This window comes from Anabrus simplex, chromosome 4, assembly GCF_040414725.1.
Source record: "Anabrus simplex isolate iqAnaSimp1 chromosome 4, ASM4041472v1, whole genome shotgun sequence".
Classification (NCBI taxonomy): Eukaryota; Metazoa; Arthropoda; class Insecta; order Orthoptera; family Tettigoniidae; genus Anabrus; species Anabrus simplex.
The window spans coordinates 373000987-373023091 of record NC_090268.1 but is presented as its reverse complement, the minus strand read 5'-3'; the positions used below and the strand labels follow the sequence as shown (position 1 = coordinate 373023091).

The 22105-nt window shown below is 38.1% G+C and overlaps 1 protein-coding gene across 5 annotated transcripts in view; it reads left to right on the top strand.

Moving 5' to 3' along the window:
- The window catches only part of Amacr (Alpha-methylacyl-CoA racemase), a 163168-nt gene extending 145812 nt beyond the window's left edge, over positions 1 to 17356 (top strand). For 3 of the 5 annotated variants that reach the window (XM_067145812.2, XM_067145810.2, XM_067145811.2), the window contains 2 exons: positions 4487 to 4730; positions 14630 to 17355. In XM_067145812.2, the coding sequence (XP_067001913.1) occupies positions 4487 to 4730; positions 14630 to 15140 (755 nt within the window). In that variant the 3' untranslated portion in view covers positions 15141 to 17355. Of the gene's footprint in view, positions 1 to 4486; positions 4731 to 14629 lie in introns of all 5 variants that reach the window. The other 2 variants (XM_067145814.2, XM_067145815.2) reach the window with 1 other exon arrangement.
- Positions 17357 to 22105: the final 4749 nt, after the last annotated feature.

Here is a 22105-nt window from a genome sequence, read left to right as displayed (position 1 = left end):
GGAGTTTTATCTCCCGTATGCAGTTATCAGACTGTGCTTCATAAATAAGCTTCTGATAAGTTCACCTGCATACACCCCAGCGTCAGTGGGTAGGGTCTGACACATCCCACTCTGAAGAGTCTAGTGTCAGACCTAAGACGAAACGCTGGATAATAGAGCAAACGTCGGAAAAGCCGTCCATCTAATTTTTGATCTGATTTTTGATATGCTCTATTGGTGGAAAAGAATCTAATTCCCTCCATGGGAACTTAGAATTTCCATTTGGAATTGCTAGGCGGGCATTAATTCCATTGTGGAGTTTTATCTCCCGTATGCAGTTATCAGACTGTGCTTCATAAATAAGCTTCTGATAAGTTCACCTGCATACACCCCAGCGTCAGTGGGTAGGGTCTGACACATCCCACTCTGAAGAGTCTAGTGTCAGACCTAAGACGAAACGCTGGATAATAGAGCAAACGTCGGAAAAGCCGTCCATCTAATTTTTGATCTGATTTCTGAGCGACTCAGTTAATCAGGACAAAAGAATGAGTTTCTTATTGTGTGGTTCGCGCACTATTAACATCGTTTCTGTGCGTAATTTCTCTGGAATTGTATGCCACATGTAGCAGAGGTAATGATTAAATTGAAAATAGTATGGAAAGGAAAGAAGAGTGAAGAAATTAATATTGAGAAACTGAAAGATAAAGACAAGTGTAGAGAACTAGAGGATGAGTATTGTAACAATAATACATTAGGAAATGAAACAGAAAATGTAGAAAGGAGATGGGAAACTTTTAAAAATGGGATAAAAGAAGCAGCTAAGAAAACGCTTGGAGTCAAGGAGAGGAAAAGGGCAAAGAAGGAATGGATAACATCAGAAATGATAAGTAAAATGGAGGAACGCAGGAAATGGAAAACAGTAAATACAGAGGAAGGAAAGCGTAACTACAGGAAGTTAAATAATGAATTAAGAAGAGAAACAGAAAAGGCAAAGAAGAAATGGTTGTCAGAAAAGTGTGATGAGATAGAGCAACTGGAGAAAGAAGGGAAATATGACTTGATGTACAAAGAAGCAACAAATATAGTATTCAGAGAAAAGAGAAGGAACAACAACAATAAGGAAATAGAGGCTACAGATGGCACAATGATATATGAACCCCAAGAAATAATGAAAAGATGGGAAGAATACATAGAATGGCTATATGATCGGGACAATCGACCAAATGAAGAAGAACTTGAATTAGAGGAGGAAGATATGGTTAAAGAGGATGATAAAGGGGAAACCATACTGAGAAGAGAGATCGAAGCATCACTGAACGAGATGAAAAATAGAAAAGCAATGGGAATAGATGAGATTCCTGTTGAACTGTTAAAAGCGTTAAATAATGAAGGGAGAAAGGAGTTGATTGGATTATGTAATCAAATATACATGACAGGAAAATGGCCAAAGGACTTTAGTGAAATCATCTTAATCCCTATGAAAAAGAAAAAGAACAGCAAAAAATGTGAAGAACATAGGACATTGAGTCTAATTTCACATGCAGCCAAAGTCTTACTGCGGATGCTCAACAGAAGGATATATGGAAAGCTGAATAACTTTATAGGTGAAGAACAGTTTGGTTTCAGGAGAGGAGTTGGAACAAGAGACGCCATTGGACTTCTGAGGGTGATAGGAGAGAGGTACATAGAGAAAAACAGGAAGGTTTATGCTGTATTTATTGACCTTGAGAAGGCTTTTGACTGTGTCAGATGGGACAAATTGATGACAATCCTGAAGAAACATGGAGTTGATTGGAGGGATAGAAGGGTAATAAAGAATTTGTATATAAACCAGAGAGCAAGAATGAGAATAGGAGACGAGTTGAGTGAAGAAATTGAATTAGGAAGAGGTGTAAGACAGGGCTGCTCTTTATCACCGACACTGTTCAACATCTATCTCGAAGAAATAATCAATGAAAGTTTTAATGGAAATAGTGGAGTTTGTGTTGGAGGTAGGAGAGTAGAATGTATAAGATTTGCAGATGATATGGTTGTGATGGGAGAAAGCGAACGTGAAATGATACAAATGTTAGATAAACTCAACATGAAACTAGAAGAATATGGAATGAGAATTAATAAGAAGAAGACCAAAAGTATGATAATTGGAGGAAAAGGTAGAAGTTGTCATATTAGTATAGGAGGAGAAGAAATAGAGCAAGTCAGTAACTTCAAGTATTTGGGAAGTATGATCAGAGATGATATGTATTGCACAACAGAAATTAAGAAAAGAATTGCCATAGCAAAAGAAGGCTTTAGGAAAAAATCAAAATTATTTTGTGGACCACTAAACAAAGATTTGAGGAAAAAACTTGCTAAGTGTTACATTTGGAGCATAGCGCTGTATGGCGCAGAGACTTGGACATTGAGAAAGAAAGATGAGAGAAGATTGGAGGCACTAGAGATGTGGGTATGGAGGAGAATAGAACGAGTGAAATGGGAAGACCGGGAAGGAATGAGGAGGTATTACGAATAGTTGGAGAAGAACGAAGTATGTTACAAACCATTATAAGGAGAAAAATGAACTGGATCGGACATTGTTTGAGGAGGGACTGTTTACTGAAAGAAGGAATAGAAGGAATGGTGAAAGGCAAATGAGGAAGAGGAAGGAAAAAATATCAAATGTTGGACAATATCCAAGGAAATAAATATTCGGACATGAAAAACTTGGCGCAGGACAGGCAACAGTGGAAGAGGTTCATCCCATGACAAGACCTGCCATAAGGCAGAACACCTAGATAGATAAGTCGTATGTTAATAATGTATTAGACATACCTTCTGTTTTTTATGTGCTAGTTTCGCGTATTTCACTGCATTTTTGTTTATTCTTACTTCATAATTTTAATGATTTGAATGTATTTCAGGGAGTTGTGTCGGTTACAGTTTCTGGTATTTTCTCTTCGTGTTATGGACAAAAAACATAACAAACATTATCTCCATAGTAACTTTTTAGAAGACAGGATACAGTACATACAGTAGTGAAATAAGAAACATAGCTCCGTTAACACGTTTGGAAAAAATCCGTTAGTCTCTTCTGTTTGTTGCAGTTAACCTTTCCTCCCTTCACGTTGAAACTTTTCGTCAATACGAAGTTTCGTAAATGGAGCTTGTTATCCGTGACTTCTGGACTTGCTTTCGTACGTGACCGGTAATTAATTGACACCCGAGAAACAGCGAGGCTTTACCGATTTGCCGATCACTAGAAGTTCGAGTATTTCGGTTCCCATCATATTAGTTTCTAGCTTCACTGGAACCCTTTCTTTACTTGTTAACTGTTCCTCACAAACTGCAAATGCCGTATTGCACAGTTAATGCTGCACAAAATTCGAATTATAGAGTATTTTTTACTTCAGGGGAAGAAATATTTGCTTCGAGAAATTGAGAAATTTGTATAACCTAATTTCGAGAATAGAGAAATAAATACACATGAAGAATAGGACAAATGGCCGGAAAATCTAAGTTTGTTCGAAATACTCAAAATTTGAGTACTGGAGTTTCGAGATATTGAGTTTCGACCATTATTATTCGTATGTATGTGTCATAAATGAGAGTGATTAGGTACATTTTCTTGTAACCATTTTAATGTTTTTTTTTAGTTTTAAGATTTTAAATTTAATGATCAAATCATATTGTAACTGTAGGTATGCATGCCTTTTATCCTGTCCTTTTCTCACTTAGACCGTGGTGCAATATATGTGATGAAATCCAAGAATTAAAAATCTTCCTATTTTTTATTTCTGAAAGTTGGCAGCTATGCTATACCCTTCCAAGCAAATTTCCTAACTTAAACGTACCACTGCATTTTAAGTAAAGGCCATCTGAGCGCAGATCCCTTTCTTCTAACCACTCATTAGGATCTAGAAATCTCACTCCCAGTTTCCCACATACCCACTCTATAGTCTCATTTAAATCCCCAGTCACCCTCCAGTCAGTATTCCACTGATAACAATCTCCACTTCTTAAACTACACCCATGCTGCATTTACTAGATCCCACACATCCCCAACTTTGTTGGTACTTATACCAGCTTGCTTTACATTGTTGGTACCAACATGAAACACTACCACCTTCTCCTTCCCCTCCTCCTTCTCTTCTACTTTTTTAAAATCTTCCTCATCCTAATTCCTGGATAACACTCGACTCTGGTTCCCTTTCCTCCACACACTTTCCCCATATGTCTTACAATGGAATCCCCCATGACCAGAGTCTCGACCCTACCCACCTCAACTGATCCCCTCCCCTGTTGGTCATATGTTGAAAGATCTACTGACAAATGAGGATACCTTTTCTTCAATAGAGCAACAGTGAAATGTAATTTACACTATTCAGCGTAATGGAACAATATTGTTGTTTAATTATGAAGGAGGAGAACAAAGCCTTTTTTTAGCATCATGATTTCCAATGGTTTATCTCATTTCACATAGTATAAAATCTGGACTGTGAAGGCTAAATTTAAATAAAACCTTGTTTAGGTTTGCTCTCATTGATGGGACGGAAGAGTGATGCCCCCATTGCTCCTCTCAATCTGGCAGCTGACTTTGGAGGAGGTGGCTTGATGTGTGCCCTTGGCATATTAATGGCCCTACTGGAGAGGCACAAGTCTGGGAAAGGCCAGGTGATAGACGCTAGTATGGTAGAAGGTGTGGCATATCTTGGCAGCTGGTTATTTCGGTCACAGCATTTACCATTCTGGGGTCAACCAAGAGGACAAAACTTGTAAGAAGGAAATTCTCTTTTTTCTTTTGAACAAAACGTAAACTTACCAAACATTTCTGCAGTAAACTTAGTTGTGTTTTTCTTACAGTAAAGGTGATGGTTCCAGGAATTATACATAATAGCCAATAATTATGTATACTGTATTTAGTCACATATATCTCTCACTTTTTCCTGAACATTTAAGTTTAAAAATTAGAGCGCAAGATTTATGCATTAAGTTAGCAAATTGACCTTGATTAGAATTTAAATACTTCCTAAAAGCAATAAAGCCTCATGATTTTACATCTTCTTCTTAATTCTCAATCCTAAGATTGGTTGGCAGCAATTCATCTTCTCCACTCTTCTCTGTAATCCGCTAATCTCTTCATTTCCACATATGAGCCTGTTCCTACGTCATCTCTGATCTATCTTGAATATTGCAGTCTAGGTCTTCCTCTTCCTCTTTTACCTTGAATCTTTCCTTCTATGACATTAACTATAAATCCATTGTGCCTATAGAGATGGCCAATTAACTGGTCTCTTCTTTTTCTTATTGTTGCTAAAAAGGATCTTTTTTCACTTATTCGTCGAAGAACTTCTTCATTGGTGAGTTTTTCTGTCCATGAGATCTTTTCCATCCTCCTCCAGCACCACATCTCAAATGCTTCCAAACGTTTCTTATCACGTGCACTAATAGTCCACGTTTCTGAACCATACAAGGCCACACTCCAGACATAGCACTTAATAAAACTCTTCTTGGTCTCCACATTTAAATTCCTTGATGTAAGTAGTATCCTTTTCTTGTAAAAAGCAATTTTTGCTTGGGAAATTCTGCTCTTTATGTCGACTGAACTTTTGCCATCTGGAGTGATTTTACTTCCTAAGTAGGTATAGGCATTTACTTGCCTTAGTGGTATATCACTAATTCTGATGTCGACTGCAATATGCTGGCGGTTGCATACCATAATTTTAGTCTTTTTTGTATTAATTCATTCTTATTAATGCACTTTGTAGTTTCTCTTCGTTCTCCTCTATGACAGCTATGTCATCAGCAAATCTTATCATTTTGATTTCTACTCCATTTATCTTTATCCCTTCTATTTCCTCTTTGCATTCTCAATATACAGGTTGAACAGCACTGGTGACAAATTACATCCCTGTCGTACTCCTTTCTTTATATAAGCTTCCTGTACTTCACCATTTATGTTTATGATGCCTCTTTGGTTGTTATAGAGTTCGTATACTATTCGTCTATCTCTAAAATCTAAACCAACACTAGTCATAATCTTCATTAACATATTCCAGTTCACATTATCAAAAGCTTTTTCTAAATCCACGAATGCAATAAACAAAGGTTTCCTTACGTCTAGCATTTTGTCTATAACCTGTCGTAATGTTAGAATAGCTTCCCATGTGCCTCTATTCTGCCTAAATCCAAACTGATCTTCAGCCAAGTGTGGTTCAATTTTATTGCTTATTTGGTTATATAATTATTGTCAATATTTTTGACATGTGCGACAGACACATTTTAGAGTTCCAGGTTTTTTTGGTATAGGGATAATGAGAGACTTTTTAAAATCTTCTGGAATTTCTCCGGTTTCATATATTTCCGTGATCAGTTTAAAAATATAGCCGTGTGTTTCATCATCCAGTCTCTGTATCATTTCTCCAGTTATTTCATCGCATCCTGGCGCTTTATTAGGTTTCAATTCTTTCACAGCTTTGAGGTATTCTTCTTTTGTTAAAGAGGGTCCCATTTGGTCACTTGTTATGTTGTCTTCATTTTCAAGTTCATTTATGTCAGTAGGATCTTCATATAATGTTTCTGTGTATCGCTTCCATCTTTCTCCCACTTCTTTGCTCTCAGACAACAGTTTCCCATTTTCACCTAATATGCTGTTACTACGGCCATTGACTGTCCTGAATTGTTTCTTAATCAATTCATAAGCAGTTTCCATGTTTCCTTTCTCCATTCTTTCTTCTATGATTTTACATAATAGACTGCATTTTATTATGTTAACATGCTATTGAACATTGACAAAAGTAGTAAAGTTTGTAGGATTCCATTCATAGCCATATATGCTGTCCCTCCATTTGCACTTCCTCTTCATGAATTAGACTATCTAGCCATAGCCCACCTTCAGTTCTGAATGGCTAATATTCTACTTTGTTGCTATTTCACATGCTTTAAATTGTAGCATTTCATGTGAAACACCATATTCCTCACTTCATGTACAGAAGCAGTTCATTTTTGGCCTCAGGAAACCACCTACTTTTCAGCTTCCAGAATGCTTTTTCTTCATTTGTTGGTGTTTTCAAGTGCAAGTTTCTATTTTTGCCAGTAACATACATTAAACTCCATCACATTAAATTCTTGGCCTGCAGCAAATTGAATCACTTTAAGTTTAAAACTTGCCCCACCCCTCTGTGGGCACCATGACCTTGGCATCAGTGTGGGGGGGGCTTGTGTGTTTGTTATCCTGAGGGCTGTGGTAGGTCAGGGTTACGTATGCTGGTTTGGCCTTGGAGTAGAGCCAGTCTAACAAGGTGTCCTCCAAGTTGCCTGAGAGTCTCTGTGATCCTTTTTCTTCTTTTCTATTCCTTCTGTTTCTATCCTAACCTCCTTAATTATCATTTCCCTTTACTGTCCAGCCAGCCTCTCTGCCTCAGGTAGTGTGCTTGTTTTCTGAGTGTGTGTGCATGTGGGGATGTTATATCCTCCTCCAGTTACAAACTTTCGGTCACAATGAGATGATGAATGGCTGTTAGGTGCCCTGTGGAGTATGCATCCTTACTTCGGCATGTAGGGCTCAGCCAAAGGTCAACAAAGCATTTCCGCAGCTACTTGTATGGACCAAAAAATGGAAATCTCAACTTTTAATTCTTCAAAGGGTGGCACCCTCAAAACATTATCTCAGAAGGCAGAGCGAGAGAGAGAGAGAGAGGGGGGGGGGGGGGGGGGAAGAGAGAGATACATAGCTCTGAACAGTGAAAGTGATGAACAGCTGCCTTTATTCCTGGTCACTTCCAAGGTTGTTAGTCAGAGTTTTTTGAACGAAAATCCTTTCCTGATTGCTAATCCTGTTGAAGACATTGTTAATGAAGATGAAATGCGCAAGCTACGTGATGGACCCATACAAATAAATACACTGTGGCTGACCAAGTAGATGGTTACTTGAGGTCAAGATGATTGAGAATGTGGCAGTTAACCTCCTCAGACCCGCTGTCCCCTATAGGGGACATTTAATTTTGTAATATCCTTGTGATTGTTTCTACTTCCACTGTTGTGTTCTTGCATTGTTGCCTTTCTGAAGAATGCAGCCCTGTAGGACAACAGTATTTTAGCGCCAAATATTAACCATTGTTGGATGGTAACACAGTCAATTCATAAGAAATGTCTGCTAGCCGAACATGTGCTACAAGCAGAGGTAAATATAACATTTTCTGTATTTCACACTATTGAATATTTACTTATGGCAACACAAATCACTCTATCAGTTTTGGTATAATATACGTTGGCAGTAATATAATTGATACTAAATCTTACTTTGGATCTAGTACATGTTAAGTTTTGATGTCCCCTATAGGGGACATTGGGTGTTGGGCATTGTTAATGTAGTGAACATTGTTTCTTTGTTCTGTGTGTAGTTGGACAGAATTATGGGCTATGAGCAGTGTGTATGTATGTGGGATGTGTGTGTAATAACCCCATTTATTATAATATTTTATCACATGTTTCGTTGTTCATTAGGCTTGTCGGAAAAGGACATCACTGAAACTCTCAATGGTGATATATCAGACATTGATATTTCGGATGGTGAAGATTATGGGGAAACAGATCTTACACTGCAACCACTTCAAGAGTCAGACTCAACTTCCAGTGAAGAAGAGCATGAAGAAGATGAGGATGGTGAAACTCAAGCCCACAACATCTCTTACGCTAACGAAAAACAGCGGGTTCGTTGGAAGCATACTGGGGATTTTGAACCTCTCTCCTGCTCCAGAGAATCAGCCAGATGTTCAACCATATCGAAAGCAATTACCTTTTATATTATGTCTTGAAATATCTTCCACTAGAATTTTATGAACTTGTGAGCGAGAAGACTAATCATCGCTATCATGTGAAGACGGAAAAACTACTGAATTCAACTCCACAGGAAATAAAAAAATTATTTGGAATTGTTAAAACCATGCCATATCTGCGATACCCAGTCGCACAAAGGTTTCCGAAATTGCAGATAAAATGCCCCGAAACAGGTTCTTGCTTCTAAGGAACAACCTCAAAATTGTCGATGACGATTCTCTTTCTGAGGATGACAGAAGTAAAGATAAATTTTGGAAGGTGAGGCCCATGCTGAATTTTGTGAGAGAAGGCTGTCTGAAAAATTCCAGAAGTGCAACTGTTTCTGTGGATGAACAGATCGTACCATTTCATGGACATGTTAGCATGAGGCAATATGTTCCTGGCAATCCAAATCCTTATGGATTAAAAGTTTTCCTTGCTTGTTCTCCAGATGGACTGCTGTTAGACTTTTTCTTGTACGAGGGTAAAGTTTTTAATGATAATACTTTAGAAACAGAAACACTTGGAATAGGAGAAAAAGCTGTGATGTGTCTCACAACAACTCTCAGTGAAGGATCTACAGTCTACATGGATCGCTCTTTTACATCAATTCCCCTCCTAGACCTTCTCCATTCAGAAAGAAAGCTGCAAGCAACGGGAACAATTCAGAACAACCGAATTCCTGAAGGAGCTCGCCTGAAGACAGATAAGCAGATGAAACAGGAAGGTAGGGGAATAACAGATCAAGTGGTACGGAGTGATGGACAAGTGGCAATTGTGAAGTGGTTTGACAATAAATCTGTAACCTTGGCGTCCTCAAAAGAAGCTTCGGAACCACCTGATGAGTGTCTCCGTTGGTGTAAAAAAGAAAAAAGGTATATCACAGTCAACCGACCATTGATTGTGAAGAATTATAATTGCCAAATGGGTGGTGTTGACCTCTTCGACAGAATAATTGCATTTTATAGGATGATGAACAGGACAAGAAAGTGGACTGTTAGACTTATTATGCATATGTTGGACTTCGCAATTGCAGCAGGGTGGATTGAAATGAGAAGGGATGAAACAGCCAGGGAAACTCCTAAGAAAAACAAATATGGATTTTTGGACTTCAAAAAGTACGTTGCTGATAGCCTTCTTCATTGTGAAAATGAGTCACAAATTGTTCCTGATGACACCAGTGAGGAAGAGAGAAACCAGGAAATGAACAGCAAAAGAAGAAAAGTTGTTCCACACCCATCCCCTCAACTATGAAGGAAAAGTGTGCTGCACATGCCCTAAATCGTTGACACTAAAGAACACAGATGCCGTCTGCCAACTTGCCAGAGCAAGAAAGCGAGGATAATGTGTACTACTTGCAAGGTGCTTTTGTGTTTGGTTACAGGACGAAACTGCTTCAAGCAGTATCATGAAATGCAGTGAAAGGCCAGTGTGATTGTTAGATAAAATGTAACAATGTAACAATCTTTAGGAAGAAAATGGTGATTATTTATTAACACTTGGAATTCATAGCTTAAATCCCAATGTCCCCTATAAGGGACATAAATATTGAATAATTACATTTAATTATATTTTCAATTTCCTGTGGGTCTGAGGAGGTTAAGATCAAGAAGCACAAATCCCTGAAATCATGCAAAGAAGTTTTCTTCCACATAGATTTGATGACAGTCCTCTGATGATGACATGATAAGGAACCTTACATGATGGGATGTTACCGACGTGAGGAAGTTAAAGCGGTGTATTGGTTAGAACCTGCTTAACCCTAGAATCATAAAGTCCCTCCAGTGTAACACGAATAATAAACTTTCGTCTGTCAGGCTACCAAAAAGAAAAGCACTTTAATATGCCTAAACCCAACATTTTACACAAAATACAGAATATTATACTTAAAACTACCACATGTAGTGATGACAATACACTCTGGTCAGGTTTTCTTCAATAGGCACATTCAGTGCACTGTTTTTCCTGGTGATCAAGACAAGTGCCTTCGGCATGTCTTACAGAAGAATCAGGTCATTCTTCATTTATTTGATGGATAAAACGCACAAATTATTCTTCCTTCAGCAGTACCTGATTGAGGCTCTTGAGGAATGCCATCTTTTCCAAGAATTTCAGCGATGGTCCTCTTCAGGCTGCGCCTCAAAGTTGGTGTCTGAAGTCTCTCTTGCATCTTTGGAGCCATTAGCATTTCGGATATATCCTTTGCAAACTCTTGACTTGAAAGTGGCTTTTAATCTTTTTCAACCATCTTATGCACATAAATAATGTATCCATTGACAAGTGATGTATTAATCATACAATAAAAGATACACATTGGCCATCTTCTTGTTTTTCTTGAAGAGGACATCAGTGTTGACATTTCATCGAAAGTGTCCACGGCACCTTTAGTCCCATTGTAGGTTTCCCACTGGCCGCTATTGTTCCTACTTCATGGCATGTAGAAAGGAGGATTACATTCTTGTTTGATTTTCCTTTATAGGATTCCATTGCTTTTATACCATTATAATAAAACATGGAGGACCCAAGCTTTCTTACTTTGACTGTTTTCATCTCTGGTGGTATCTGTGGCTTGTCTTTTCTCATTGTTCCAATGACTGTCAGGTTACTGTCGCAATGCAGATAATCAGCCAGACGAATTACCAATTGTCGGTCGTAATATTTCTGTTTGTTATTTATAAGTTTCATATTCCGTATTGATTGGATTCAATGTAAGAGACAAGAAAAATGTTACACCGATCAATACATTTATTGTATATGAATTATTGCACTAGGACCGGTTTCGGCCTATCTTGGCCATCATCAGCTAGCACACAAATTTACAGCCATAGGACAAAATTACAAAGATGTTACATAAGAGCATCCGGATGTCTAATGAAAAATGGAAGTAAAATATATTGCAGTATGTTGCGTTAAAATATCTTTGATTAAAAGTTGTGATGGTTAGAATAAACTAAAACCTATTGATTGAGTATGGACATGAGTACATAAACACATTAAAATATATATGCCACATCATAAGACACTAAAAAATATAGCACATCAAACACATTAAAACATTTTAAAAACGTCTATTAAAATTTGAGTTCATGTTGCGTTGCATTCATTCTTCAATCCTCTTGTAGTTCTTGTGTTGATTAAGTTGTATAGGTGAATATCGGGAATGTTCTATGGCTGATATACTTTGTATTGGTATGTTATAAGAACTCTTGTCATTAAAATTTGAAAATTGAGTACTATGCAATTCAACTGTTGATGTAGTCAGGTAAGATTTATATATACGGCAAGATAAGGTTTAATTTTAGAGCAGTTGGTGGTGACTCTTCTCTCGTCTATGCACGTTATATGGTTGTTATTGTTGTTGCTGTGGAGGTTGTGTACCGATCGGTACACAACCAGGTTATTTAATTGGTGATGACCAAATTTATAACGTAATTGTCACTGCTCACGCATTTGTAATAATTTTCTTTATGGTAATGCCCATCATAATTGGAGGATTTGGAAATTGATTAGTACCGATCGGTACACAACCTCCACAGCAACAACAATAACAACCATATAACGTGCATAGACGAGAGAAGTGTCACCACCAACTGCTCTAAAATTAAACCCTATCTTGCTGTATATATAAATCTTACCTGACTACATCAACAGTTGAATTGCACAGTACTCAATTTTCAAATTTTAATGACAAGAGTTCTTATAACATACCAATACAAAGTATATCAGCCATAGAACATTCTCGATATTCACCTATACAACTTAATCAACACAAGAACTACAAGAGGATTGAAGAATGAATGCAACGCAACATGAACTCAAATTTTAATAGACGTTTTTAAAATGTTTTAATGTGTTTGATGTGCTATATTTTTTAGTGTCTTATGATGTGGCATATATATTTTAATGTGTTTATGTACTCATGTCCATACTCAATCAATAGGTTTTAGTTTATTCTAACCATCACCACTTTTAATCAGAGATATTTTAACGCAACATACTGCAATATATTTTACTTCCATTTTTCATTAGACATCCGGATGCTCTTATGTAACATCTTTGTAATTTTGTCCTATGCCTGTAAATTTGTGTGCTAGCTGATGATGGCCAAGATAGGCCGAAACCGGTACTAGTGCAATAATTCATACACAATAAATGTATTGATCGGTGGAACATTTTTCTTGTCTCTTACATATTTCTGTTTGATCCATGTATTGCCCGGGCAATTTCATTCACAAAATACATTACCACTAATGTCTCCTGAAGAGAGTGGTTCTCTGTCTAATTCAGAAAGAACTGCCGCTATCAATTCATCATCGTGCGCTAGATTTTCCATTTCAGTATCCTATTAAGCTTACGTATTACGTACAAAAAACATTACTGTAATAAACCAAATATTCACACTATTTACAGCTATGTACAAATCACGAATACTTTCACAAATCATAAACTTTCGTCTCTCAGATGACGGTCATATCGCAGTGAACAAACAACTCCACCTTTATGCTTGAAATCAAGGTCAGCACTTATTGTTGATAGCTGGGGAAGATTAGATGAAGGGGGAAAGCACAGTTCATTAGCATCTGGAAATTCCCGCAGAAACTACAGGGGTGCGTAGTCTGGGAGATGAAAGTTTATGATTCTAGGGTTAATACAGGTGCTTTCATCTTGACTTTTGATACCCAGCCACTGCCCAAAAGAATCAAAGTCGCTATGTACCAACTGACTGTTCGACTATTTATTCAAGCTCCAACGAGTTGTTACAACTGCCAGAAATTTGGCCACACCTCATTGTGTTGTCAAAGCTTGATGGCCTGCAGGATGTGTGGAAAATGTGAACATGCTGGTGTTAAATGCACACAGCTTGTTGTATGCATCAACTACAAGGGTGTGCATGCTTCATTATCTAAGGACTGTCCCACATGCAGAGTGGAGGAGAAGATCCAGGAGATCAAAACTCTGGATAAGCTTTCTTTTTCAGATGCCCAGAGAAAGTTCAAATCTGTGGCTACTCCATATTTCTCCGTCTCTTCTGCTGAAAAGTTTATGAAATTACGGTTCACACCACATACCTTTGTACTTTCAGCAAGCTCTTTACAATCAGAAATTTCGATGAGTAATCACCTACAATCCCTTGCTATGAATTGAAGTGACAGTCCCAAGAAGGTACCTGTACCTTCTGGAAAACCATCTAGTACATCATTGTCAAAGTTGTCCGGAAAGGGCTCTTCTGAAGGTGGTTCGGTGGGGAAGTCTTCCTCCACCAGGGTGGGAGGAAAGACTTCTTCAACTAGGTCTTCCAGCCTTACTTCAATTGCACAGACCAAAAAGGAAGGAGAAGGGAAAACCTCAGCGCTGAGATGCACATGTCGCTTATACAGCGTCAACTCGAAAGACCTGCATCAGGCTTCTTCAAAGCCCACATGCCAAAGAAACAAATAACACACATCCTCAAAGAAATGTCGCAAAACATCTGCCGGCTCTCCTCCAAAGTGTATACAAATGATGGGCAAGAGCAAAAGGCCTCAATACCCCTCTTAGTTCTCCCAAGAAGGCGGCCCACCATTCCTGATCAGTGATCTCAGGGACTACATGTCAACAAAGCTCTATGAACAGTTTGATTGGCCTGAAAACAGTATCATTTACACACCATTCCAGTATTGCCATTTCCATTTTTTGTAGTGTATTTTCTCAGAGAATTTTACTGCTGATATCTGTAGGAGTACTCGAAGAATTAATTTCAAATGAGCCATATTGTACTGTAATTGCTGTTTTGAGTGAGTATTATTTCATACTATAATAATGTTTACTCTCTGTCTAAGTTTAATTTAATGATTTATTTTTCTCCTTCCTAATACAGGCTAGACACTGGTACTCATTTCTATGAGACTTATGAAACAAAGGATGGAAAATATTTGGCAGTGGGTGCTTTGGAACCTCAGTTCTACTTGAAGTTACTGGAAGGCTTGGGACTTTCAGAGAGTGAAGTATCACAGTTTGGAGATCATGAAAGTAAAAAGAATATATTTGCTAAGAGATTTAAAGAGAAAACCTTGAAGGAATGGTGTGAAGTATTTGATATGACTGATGCATGTGTTACTCCTGTCTTGTCAGTGCAGGAGGCACATGAACATCCTCACAATGTTGAGCGACAATCATTTGTCCAGTTTTCTGATTCTTCTTATATGGTTCCTAAACCTGCCCCACAGCTCTCTCGAACTCCTGGCAAGTCAATGGCATCCTTACCGTCACCAAGTGTTGGTCAGCATACAAGAGACATTCTTCGTACTTTAGGTTTCACTCCATCAGAAATTACTAACTTGGAGAAAGAAGGCATTGTGAAGAGTGTATCAGATAAAGCTAAACTTTAATGCTATATTTTAGATTGGCTTTCAGGTATTGATAATATAAATGTTTTCATTTTTAAGGCCTGCTAACTACTTTTGCGGTTTTCAGAGATGCCTTTTCACTATTAGGCCATGGCAAGTACATACTATTCTGCAGTCAATCTGCAGTTTGGCTCCATGCCTGAGTGGTCAGCGTCTTGGCGTTTGGTCCTCAAGGCCCTGGGTTCAATTCCCGGTCGGGTTGAAAGATAACAGCAATAATAATTTTATTGGTTTAACATTCAATTAACTACTTTTATATCTTGTGGAGACATCAAGGTGCTGGAAGTTGCCCTGCAGGAGTAAATTTTTTGACATGCCAGTTATTCGATCAACACAGGGCTGGCCTGTTTGAGCACCTTAGAATACTATCTGACTGAGCTGGGATCAAACCTGCCAACTTGAGCTCACAAGGCCAGCGCTGTACCGTCTGAGATACTCAACCTGGCTCGGGTCAAAGGGATTTTAAAACGGTTTGTTCCCTTGGCTGGGGTATCTTCCGCCACACTAACAAGCAGTTTCCCATATATGACAGGTGCCACCCACCCTCGTCAGAAGGTCTGCCTTACAAGAGCTGCACTAGGCTTGTAACAGCCACACAAAATTAAACTATACTAATTCTACTCATTGCTGAGCATCATAATCTCTTTTATTTGCTCCCGTAATACTACATCCATAGTGAGACGTCAGCAGTCTTCAGCTCTTTGTAACATCTACATGATGTTCATCACTGAGGTCTTTTTTTTTTTTCTTCCAAGTTTTGCCCTTTTGTCCTCAAAATATGACCAAGGAGCTGGAGGCAGCTTTCACTCGTAAACACATCCACAGTCTTCAGATTTTGTGTTAATGCTGGGGCTGTACCTTAATTAAGGCCACGGCCGCTTCCTTCCCACTCCTAGCCCTTTCCTGTCCCATCGTCGTCATAAGATCTGTCTGTGTTGGTGCAACGTAAAGCAACTTACGATACAACCTAATAACTGAAAGCCTATTTGAAATATAATGGGGTTGTGAAAGCCAACTATTCAATTTAATGCTGTTCTATCTGGAAACAGTGTTCAGTGGTGAAGGTGTTGATGACTGTACATATCCTTAAACAAGGATTATACTCGTGAAAAAAGAAATTAAAAAGATTGGAAATTATTAATATTGTTTTAATGATTATAGGAAGTCTGGAAAAACCAGGAAACTCCTACTTGATAATAGTTATTAGAGATAGCAGAGTCCTCAGATTTCAGTTGCTGCTTATGAGAATGTATTTTATATATAGATTTTCCTTATTAAAAGCCAAAAATAGTTAATCAATGATTAAAACAACAATGTAGAAATTCATTCATCTTTCTTAAGAAATCATATCTTCCTTCGTCTGCATGAGGAGCTAACATAAGCTAGTAGTTATTAATTTAAAATATAATTATTTATGGTCCAGCAAACTGCTTAAGGCTGAACCAGATGGTGTAGAAGTGTAATGTAGTCTTGTTGCCATAAAAGCATACGTTGATTCCCTGAATTAATTAGGACCAGCTATAGTTTGGTTGTTTAAGGTTAGAGATAATATTGCCATTACACTGCAATACCATGCATACTTAATAGAAATGACACATCTTAATGTGTGAAGTAATCAATGATTTTTTTGTTCTTTCAACATAGACTATCAATTTTATAGTGGCCAGATCTCAAGTTTCTTTCAGCAGAAGTTGAATGGAGCAGCATTGAGGTTGTCTTTAAAAACAAATCATTGCAGTATTAGAACTTCAGTCTATGTCACGCAACATTAGTACCATGGTTACCGCTTGCTGGGGGGGTGACACTTCATAGGGAGCGTCCGAAGCAGTTCTGAGATGGGCCAATCGATCTCTGCCAACTAATGAAAACTAACATTCTCTTTCAAAGGGTTAATTTAGAAGGCAGAAGTTGGCATTACACATTCAGTTGCGTGGTACAGCAAATTCATAACACAACACCGTTATCGTTGCGCGCGAAGGTACCTTAGTCGTACGGTATGTAATAGTGTTTGTTAGACGAAAATTTGTTGAGATTCTTTCGCATTGAACGAGATTTTTGATCCAGTTTTTTGAGAGTATGGTGTGAAATTATAATTATGCGCGTTCTTAGTGTGAAGAAATAGTATTATGATCCTGAACATACTTCACATTGAACTACCTAACTGTTGCGAGTAAACGTCTGTGTGATTGTGCTTCTTACCTGCTGTTTGGAATAAATAAATTCAAAATATAAACTGTGTGCATGATGCTGTGTTTTACCTTCATCTTTTCCTTCTCGTGTTTTCCATTCCCATACATAAAACTCGTGGGAAGTGTTCAACGAACGAACGAAAGAATGAGGTTATGTTAGATCGTGATTTGGGCAAGTATGGGCGTTTTGGGGTTTTATATGAATTGCATTAACATTTTCAGTAATCAATGTTGAATTTATCACTTAATAGATGTAAATTTACATTAAAGTGCGAACGGTGAAACAACGATACAAGCTAGCGTTATAACAGTATTGCCAACATACAAATACGGTAATTGCAATTTACTTTTCAAGTAAAAGACACGAGAGAAGCTTTAGATACAACTTTCCTACTGAAATACAATCATTATCTCTATCACAATTAAAATTTTAACAAAGTAACAACTATCATCATCGTGCTTACTACGAGGTACTATCGTGGGATTTATTTCCTTATGTTGGCAGAGAGAAAGTGGCCACTGTAGCTTCCATGACCTGTTTTCTCAGCCAACTTTATTACACAGGAGTGACGGATCTATTTATCTTATATGATCCTTGACCGCTTGCATCGGCAATATCTACGCGCAGTATGACTGTCCTATGTTTATTTTTCTCGCAGACGACTTGCACGACTCGCCGATGCTGCCAACCACTGTACTTAGGAACTAAATGGTACTGAGCCCTGGACCACAATTACATTTGTTTTCACATAGGTTAGGTTAGGTTAGGACTATGTTTAATTTTATCGCAGGTTAGGTTATTTATTTTTCTCGCAGACGACTCGCACGACTTAGCCCTGGACCACAATGATGTTTATCTTCACATTAATACACCACGGCAATCTATGTCGCTTACTGGTCACGAAATGATAGGATTGATAGAAGCAAAGCCTACTACTTCTTTCTTCGTACATAGCGCATCCAGTGCATCTGGCCATTATTGATACAGAAAACATATCTAATTATATTGACATGGCATCGTGTGATGGATGTGTTATTAATGTAACAAGTTTTTCAGCGAATTACAAGAACAGCTTCAATGATTTACTTCAATTCTATGTACGTCACAATTTGATTTCAAATAGCAGAGTATGTGAATGGTGTGGCCGTCACATCAAATTATTTGTGAATGAGAAGTTCAATCGTGTTGTTTTTTCGTGTCGTCGCCTAACCTCCACTACATTAAGGTTGGTTCCATTTACATACATTCTTCTTCTCTATTATACATTGTTTATCATTCAGGTTACATTTCCTTGTGATTTTTTCTTCCGGTGTCGGGAACGCTACGTACTACTAATAATTATTTCTCTATTTCTTTTTTATATTCAATCACAAGTCGCGCGGATTTAAGCCTCTATTTCGTATTCATATTTAAGCATAACTAGCGCTATATATGGTTTCAAGTGTTTAGAATCGTAATTACTGCATCGAATCGTCTCAACTATTTCATCACGTTGTTATATAATCGTGGCTAGCGTTGGCACGAATGGACTCTGCATCGCCTGAAGATTTGCCCTATGAAATGTCACTACCATAGTTCAACATAGCCAGATATTCTTACTCTTGTTTCATATGGTTATTCTTTGACATTCCCTCACTCTTAGGTCTTTTCATCGCGTAAGTTGGTCATAACTTCTGTCTGTATTGAATTATGGGAACGACATTTCACTGAACTAGCCTTCAACCAATGGCAGTGTCCATTCGCCCACCGTCAGCCATGATTACTATGATACAAACTTGCGTGACAAGGTCGGAAGTTTTACCATTGCAGTTTCCAAGGCAGCAAACATTTCTGCATATGTCGACTCCTTATTATCATCAACATCACCCCCGCCTTTGTCGATTTCATTACACATAGCATCCAAAGTTTCCTGGACACGTTTTATAATTTCTTCTTCATTTAAGGTCTGAAAACTTGCATCAGCATCACTTTGCAACCCCTCATATGCATGCATCTTCTTCATCTGAGTCTTCAAATCCTGAAATTGACTAAAAAAGTCTGTAAATTCATTTCTCTGATGTTCTTTGGAACCACGCCTTGTGATTTCTTCTGTTCACCAGAGTTCACTTCACACATTATTTAACAAATTTGGGTTAGTATATTTCATGTTTTGGATGACTGATGACCAGATAATTGACCTTCCACTGTACTTATCACCTTCTTGTAGAGAGATCACATACTGTATATCAAATTCAGAAGACATTCACTTTGAGTTATACTTGCTTACTTACCCCGTCCTGTTGTATGAGTATCTTTCTGTGTGGAAGTTTTCCAGGGAATTGGCCATTCTGTCCCAGGCCAACTCCTTCACTATTATCCATTCTCCTCCTCTTGCTTCCACTGCCACCCTCACATCTTAATTCCAGGTTCTTCTAGGCCTTCCATGTGGCTTTACTTCCTGCATTGTAACTTTACAAACATACTTAGCCCACAGCTGGATGATAATTGTTACTATTATTACTGAGAGCATGCCCGAGCATAAAGGACATCGTTAAACAGAGCTGATTCTCTGCTGTAAAACCTTCATTTAATTACATCAGGTGAGAGATAGTGAGAAATGTTTATGTCAAATTTAATCGTCACTCTGTTTTCTGGGACCATTGGCGGAAGTTGGTGAAGTGATTGGCACAAAGGACCATGGTTCTGTTTTGGGCAGTTGGAATTCACTCATAGGATGAAGCCAAATAGCCATAGGCCTATTATGTTAAAAATTCAAATTACTGGAATCTTCCAGTTTAGAACTCATAACCTCCTAATGGATTTAAGCAGTATTACTGTCCATGTTGTGTTTTTAAGTTCCTTTCTTGCCCTTTATCCCCGACGTTCCTTTTTTTAGTGTTCAGTATCTGTATAGGTTAATACAGACATGATCACTTGGAAAGTTTTTGTGTAATGTTATTTGTATCAGAGCCTAAAAATTAGGTTTTGTATGTTCACTCTCGTTGTTCAACCTCACTATATTTGACAGCTTGACATAAATTATTTCCTACAATGCCCTTAAAGTTTGTTGTATCATAACCTGACTCTATTTTGTGTGTGAACACGATTATTTGTTTACTTTCTTGAGAACAAAAAATAGGCGTTATTTATTTAATAATTCTTGGTTGTTAAATACCAAGCAAGTGGCTGTGCGGTTAGAGTTACGTAGCTGTGAGCTTGTATTCGGGAGATTGTGGGTTCAAACTCCATTGTCCACAGTTCTGAAGAGAAGGAAGTATGATGGCGACTACTGTGTGTGAGTCTGTGATATCCGTAGTAGATAATGGTGTAAGATGCAGTGAAAAATGTGGCAAATGCAGAAGAGTAGTTAAAAGTGGGATTCTGTGTCGTAAGTGTGATGAATGGTACCATTTTCGTTGTGCAAATATTGTAAATAGGACTGATATTGAAGAAAGTGAGTGGCTGTGTCCCGAGTGTAAACAAACTGATAGTTAGGCAGAACAACAACAAAGAGAGACATACGAAACTATCATTAAGATTTTAGGAGTGCTACAAGAAGACTTATGCGCTCCGTAACATGAAAATGAAAGCTTAAAGGACAGAATAAAGAAACTGGAAGATAAAGAAGACATTGGAGAAGAAAGATCGCCGTGGACGGAAGAGACGCGTAGCCATTTTAGGCCTAATGTTAAACATATGGGAGAAACTACGTACAACTTAAAGAACTATTTGCAGTGCCAAAGTAGATTTCAGTTATTGGAGCAAGTTCCAGAAGAAGACACACCAAGTTTTCCAAATAATTTTAAATCCAGTGGAGGTAACCTACAGAAGAAGAAAACCAACCGAAAGTCAAGATCGCCAAAGATTCATCTCTACGCAGACAGTCAAGGGCGGGGTATGGCAGAAGGCATCAAGGATGAGCTGCAGAATCCAGAAACTGAGGTTTTAGGACTAATAAAACCAGGTGCCAAAACTGAAGACGTCCTTTCAAGTTGTGATCCTGTGTTAGAGAAGGACAATTATGTGGTGAATGTGAGTGGTACAAATGACATTGCTGCAAATGAAGGCGAGGAACTAATTACGACTCTCAGAGGTAAGATTTCCAAACTACCTGACTCAAAAGTAATTGTAGTTAATGTGCCACCTAGGTATGAGCTTTTAGAGGACTCATGTGTGAACAAAGCTGTACATGATGTAAATATAAAAATCAAGAGATTATGTAAGAATTTTAGAAATGTCTATGTAGTAGATACTTTAGGTCTTGGCAGGCAAATGTTCACTAGGCATGGGTTACATCTGAATGGTAATGGAAAAGCAAATCTCTGTAGACCAATTGCTACAATTATCAACAGAGATTTGCAAACTTATTTGTACTTAAGAAAACCCATACCACTAAACTGGCACATACAGGGAAACTTGCCAGAAAACCCAGACCCTTATATCAAGATCTATGTACAAGGATCTGGGTTCCAGGGACATTCTCAACTCATGAGTCAAATGTTACCCAATTGCAACAGTCAAGTTTTAGGGAGGAAGGAGGTCTGAGATTGCTCTTGGTAAACTGTCAGAGTGTAGTAAATAAACAATTAAAATTTGGTACATTGATGAAATCTTATGAGACTGATGCGGTGATAGGAGTGGAATCGTGGTTGAGAGAAGGGGTGGGTAATAGAGAAGTATTTCCAGAAGGGTACACAGTCTATCGTAGAGACCGAGGAGATAAAAAGGGAGGGGGTGTTTATTCTGGTGAAGGAAACTTATTGTTCACATGAATGGTT